Source organism: Bactrocera oleae, chromosome 3 (assembly GCF_042242935.1).
Source record: "Bactrocera oleae isolate idBacOlea1 chromosome 3, idBacOlea1, whole genome shotgun sequence".
NCBI lineage: Eukaryota > Metazoa > Arthropoda > Insecta > Diptera > Tephritidae > Bactrocera > Bactrocera oleae.
In genome coordinates, this window is record NC_091537.1 from 70,136,985 (window position 1) to 70,142,800 (window position 5,816).

General features: G+C 37.1%; 1 protein-coding gene and 1 long non-coding RNA gene across 2 annotated transcripts; one reads left to right on the forward strand and one right to left on the reverse strand.

Annotated features, from left to right (window-relative positions):
- Window positions 1-392: 392 nt before the first annotated feature.
- LOC106616573 (HEAT repeat-containing protein 3) lies at window positions 393-3,822 on the forward strand. The gene is made up of 10 exons (XM_014233292.3): window positions 393-923; window positions 995-1,409; window positions 1,467-1,646; window positions 1,715-1,864; window positions 2,030-2,184; window positions 2,261-2,337; window positions 2,846-3,089; window positions 3,157-3,297; window positions 3,366-3,503; window positions 3,594-3,822. Exons 1-10 carry the CDS (start codon window positions 582-584, stop codon window positions 3,714-3,716), a joined length of 1,965 nt encoding a protein of 654 aa, XP_014088767.3. The 5' UTR covers window positions 393-581; the 3' UTR covers window positions 3,717-3,822.
- LOC106616583 (uncharacterized) lies at window positions 3,080-3,634 on the reverse strand. Its single transcript, XR_001330687.3, has 3 exons — window positions 3,544-3,634; window positions 3,354-3,440; window positions 3,080-3,292 (listed from the first exon to the last, which is right to left on the reverse strand). It is a non-coding gene; the product is annotated as an uncharacterized lncRNA (long non-coding RNA).
- Window positions 3,823-5,816: the final 1,994 nt, after the last annotated feature.

Consider the following 5,816-nt stretch of genomic DNA (forward strand, 5'->3'; position numbering starts at 1 on the left):
CAATTAGAATTTTATCACCATATGAAGAGTTTAAATAAAAACTCGTTCATTTTTTCCTTCTCCTATAAATTTATGTAAAATTACTTTACGTTATTTTGTATAATAGGTGCCGCTTATTAGGCTTGAATACAAATCCATTGTAAGAATTGTTTGATGTTTCCAGAATGTTTGATGTTTATAGTTAAGATAACACAATTTGCTTTGCCAGTATAAAAAAAAAATTGGCAAGTATCAGATAACTTCATGTTTCTGAAAATTAAAGCAGAGAATGTAAAGAATATTCATTAACATTCTTTGGTATGGCATCTCACCAAGTTTGATTGATTCGAAAATGCTGTAGAATTCGAGATCCAATTGATTAAAGAAAAACGAAATAAGACACAAAATAAAAGGAAACTCGAAAATGAAAATCAGTACTAAAAAGAGGCAACCGCTAAACATTGAGTGTAGTACAGAGTAAAAAGCCGATTGTTGTTGTGTTCATGCACGTGGGGGTCTTGAAGTTATTTTTGTGAATTATTTGCTAAGATAGAGCATAGGGCTATTGCTAGAGTGTCATCTTTTCGTAATAGTTGAAGAAAATGGGTAAAACCAGGCGCAACCGCGTACGCCTTGTGGCCAATTCGAACCCTTTAGGTTTAAATGGTGTTGGCGATTTTTTGAACGACGATGAAGATTTAATGGAAAACGGCTTGGGTCCAGTGGATACAATACGTGAGCAACTGCTCAATGTTAATGTAGAGGAAAAACTGAATGCTTTGCAATCACTAGCGGTGCTAGTGCAATCTGGCAAAAAAGATAAATTAACTGCCATTTGTCAGAGCGACATTATACGCATATCTGCACCATATCTTTATGATCGCGACCAACCTTTGCGGAATGCAGCTGCAGGTGCCCTACGCAACTTTACCGTTTGTATGCCAGTAAGTTATACGTGGAACGTTCAAATTTCGTATTGAATAATTTTAAATCGGATTGATTTTATGCCCTTTAGGAAGTTTGTGAACTATTTGTTGAACAGGATGTACTCACCCCACTTTTGACTTTGTTGAATGAATACGCCCAGGATGGCGAATGGGTGCCAAACTTCGATGCTGCATTGGGTCAACTTGATATACGGTCGGACACATTTTTGCAGGCTATAAATCTTCTTTGGAACCTATGTGAAAGTTCTACGCTTGCTTTAGAAACCTTTAATCAGTCACAATTAATTAGCAGTCTTATACGTTGTCTGGATTACAACATTTTCGGTTTGGATATAGGAATTTCTGTAGCGCAATGCTTATTAGTCGTGTCGGAGAGCAATCAAAAAATTTGGAATCCATTAACTCAGCATGTCCCTGAAATATTAAGTTTGCTTAATGTTACAGGCAGTAATGCACACCAATACCTACGAACATTAGGCGCTGGTATCTAATAATTTTGTAACAAAATATACATTTTTCACATCATTACGCTTTTTTCAGGTATTTTATCAAATGTGCCAGCTTTGTCAGCTGCATATACATGCAATATATTGAATAGCATCTCAGAAACCTTACAAATCGATCAACAGGAATCATTGGCGAATTTGTTGACTAATCATAGAGAAAATGATCAAAATGAAAGTATATCAGTAATGGATTTCAATGTTGAAATGGAAGAAGGTACGGAGTAGTAATTGGTATACACAATATTATTTATGTATTCAATTAAATTGATTAATATCTTTTAGAGGAGACCGAAGAAAGCGCCGCATTGCGAAGACGTCAACAAGAACTTCCTTCACCGGCTGAAATTGCAATCAAGGATGTTGGGAACTTATTGGATGCGCAGCGCGTTGCCGCGGAAATAATCACGAACTTAGTATCGAATGATGAAGAAGGTAACGCGAAACCGGTTTTCGAAATAAAAAGTTACATTGGTATTGTTTTGCATAGTTTTGCCAAAAAAGCACTCAGAAAAATAAACAATACGTTTCATATTTGGCTTTTAGTTTTTTTTCATACATGTTTGTTATAATTATTAAAGAAAATGTTTTCTGCGACAGAGTGGGTTGATTCGGATGGCGATGATGCGTCAGAAGGTGAAGGTGTTATAGACTACGAATATGAAAATGCAAATGGTAATGGAAATATACAAAATGAAGATAAACTCCCCGAAGCACTTGTGGAAGTTATTAAATCGTTAAGCATTATTGAGAAGGTGAAAAACGCTAAATTAAAAAAATATGAAACATTTTTTAATACAAAAATATGCATATTTTTTCTTTTCTTTACAGCTTTGGAAAAAAGCACAAGTTTTACCTGATAATGTTGCGCAATCCTTGAGGGATGTGAGTGTGTCATTGGTTGTGAAGTAAGTAGCGACTCCTCCACATTAAGATTTTTTATTCTTTGAACAAAATATATTAAGTTTGCTATAAAAATATATACATAAATGATTAGCATGACGAGCTGAGTTAATTTCACCACGTGAACTAATCTCTTAGTTTTTGAAACACCGCTCTGAAATTTTGCACACAACATTTTCTTCTCAGGAAGCTGCTCTTATGTCGGAATTGCCGATATCGGACAACTATAGCCTATAGCTACCATACAAACTGAACGATGAAAAACAAGTTCTTGTATGAAAAACTTTCTTATTTGAAAATATATATTCTTGAATTTCGGTGTAGATTATTATCCAAGGCATCGGTACGAAATCTGCGAAAAATTGTTCCGATCGAACTACTATAGCATATAGCTGACTGATCGATCAAAATCTTCTTCTTGTATGAAAACTTTTTTTTTTACTTGTAGAAGATATAGCTAACGTTTTCTTGTCGTTTTTTCTCATTTACCAATATTGTGGATATATATTATAGAGTAAAAAACTTGCGTGTTTCATCTTTACTTTGCCTACAAAACCTGTGCAACGCTTTGAGCGCAGAAGACCTTGGTGGCGCCAAAGCAATCTATGATGTTTGGGTGGAGCTTGGCCAGCAGGTGTTTAAGGGTCCGCAAGACGTATCTGTTATGGAACCGGCTACATCCCTAATGCGTGCTACCTTAGAACGACTTAAAACCAACAAAGAGCTGTTCAGTCAAATGGTTGAAAATGACTTAGAGGTATACATTAATTATTCTCACCAATAATATATATACAATTTTCTTAAAAATTTCCTTAAATTTACAGTTAATTTTCAATGGTGTAAAGAACTGCAGTGTGGCAGAAATACGTGCGAATTGGTTGCGTATGTTGGGCACATTGGGTTGCCTGTTGTCAGAAAATTTAGTTCGCATAATCATCACATTCATCGTGGAAGCATGTTCTGAAGTAATAAAATAAATATTTCTTTGGTTTTATTGTTAACTAATATCAGTAATATTTACATTTCAATTTAGGAGGAGGATGTGTGGACAATATCCGAAGCACTTGATGCATTAATGGATATGTTTGCCGACAATGATTGGCCTAAACTGATTATCGAATTGAATTTACCAGAAGTGTTAAAAAAATTGGAGAAAATGTTTAAGAATAAGGTAACAATATTATTTGATTTAAATTCGAGGAACTATTTACATATGTGTTATTTTGTGGACTGAATATGTATAATTTCTTAACAATTGCAGATGCGCCAGCAGCGTCGTGATTTGAAGGAGCGTTATCCAGCTGTGCAGACGGTGCGCACAAATTTAACGCGTTTCATTCGATATATGGAAACCGAAGCTGATAAATACGCGAGAAACGCGTAATTTTCGTAAAGATGAAAATTTATTACATAACTTCCAGATTCATGCAATGTAGATAAAACACAAATTTTTCTATTTCTATTTGACAATAAACATTTTTAAAAGAAAACACATTTTAACACACTTATCTGAAGCAGGGTCGCTCCAAAAACGTAACGTGGACTAGGTTTTCTCGGTATTCGGATCAGCCGAAATAAAAAAAAATTCATATTGCATAATTAAGTCACAGCATTGTTAGTCATTCCAAAAAAATTTCCTTTTTACGTTGTCAAGTGAACTTCGATCAAGAAAAAACGTTAACTTTATCAGAACAATATTTTCGGAGATTGCAGCGTTGCCTCGGACAATAATCTATGCGAAATTTCCTGAAGATAATTGTTAAATAATGAAGTTCTTCATACAAGAATATGATTTGAATCGGCCAGTTAATCTAGAGAAGGGAAATGTTGTTGTTTTGGCGGCAAAATCAAATTAAAGGAACGCTACCAACATAACAGTCTTCCGTCTGATAAAAATACGCGACCGTTCCTGTTACGTAGATCCGATTGTCGTGGGAATGTCGACTCTTAATATAGGTCATTCGGAACCAAGTCGGACATTGCTAGTGGTTTTCATAAAATAAAAACTTTCTACCTTTCTTCTTTTCATCGAAGATAGAACAATGTTATGAAAAATTCTTGTTGTTGTTGCTGCTGAGAAAGTAGTCAGTCTTTAGCTGGATATAAATACTAGTACGTTGCGATAACGAAAATAACTTAACAACGATTTGTTATTCAGGAGATATTCTCTTCATCGAGGAACACCATCAATAGAATGACCTTTTTAAAAATTAAAAAAAAGACTAATATATTGCAGCCAAGAGACTTAGAGCTGATTTCACGAGGCGATCATTTTGCAAAAAAATTTGTACACCCCTCATTCAATATATGCATTATTAAATAAAATTAACTTTATTAAAGAATATATTATAGTTGGTTTGGTCAGACTGGGAGTCATGCTGTCTGTGTGAGCTCCTTAGGGCCGTGGAGGTCCTATCTTGGCCACTCGACTGGAGTGGCAGCGCAGTGCGCGAACATGGGGCAGGTTGCACAGCCGTTGAGGCAGATGTCGCATTATTGCGTTGACAACATGGGGCCACGTAACTTGTGGTCCACTCCCTGTGTGTCTTAAGGCCTGAACAGGTCTTAAGATGGCTCCATCCATTGCATGTATTGCACCTAACCGAGGTGAAGTTTGGATGGAGCCTTTTAGCGCAAACGCAGCAGTAGAATTCCTCGGGGCCCGGGTTGGACTCGATGCCAGCACGGGTCAGGAGGATACGGAGCAATCCTGCTGCTAGGCGTTGCTGCAATGACGACAAACTTAATATAAAACTCACCAATCCAAACAGGGTTAGATCGCCGAAATAACAGCCCTTGGCCAGATAAAATCCGGGTCAATTCCGGTACCGCAGAAGCGGCTGTTGTGAGTCAAACCACCACCCATAGCAGACATAGAGCTCGAGTTGCCTCGCGAAACCAGAGTGATCCTCGCGCAACTTCGTTCCGGATACTGCAGCAGGTTTAACTCCTACTTATCCAGAATAGACCCCGACATACTAAACACATGTCCTGCGTGCAATGAGTCTCCGCATGACACTAACCACCTCTTTGCATGCCCAACAAACCCCACTCATCTAACACCCTTCTCCCTATGGTCCGACCCCGTCGAAACAGCTCGTTTCCTGGGCCTCCCGTTAGATGACCTCGACAACAACGAATCTGGAATTTATCACCCAAACGGGGACTAGGTAACCGTTACAACAACCGAATATGAGAGCCTCAGTGTCCATAGCTGACTTTATAAGGGAGAGTAGATTAATTTCTAAGATATCTTAATGAAAAAAACTGGGCAACTTTCCTTACAAAAAAATTGCATAGAGCGAAAAAGAGATAAAATCGATTCAGCACTTCCCATATACCTTATATATTGATTTTCGAATTTTCGTTTGACTTCACACCGTAAATTTTGGGAAATGCAAAAAATTATTTAAAATTTTCTAGCGCCTGGTACATATGTATGTACGTGCCTCGTGCACAGTGTGCGTGTAAAGCCATACAAATA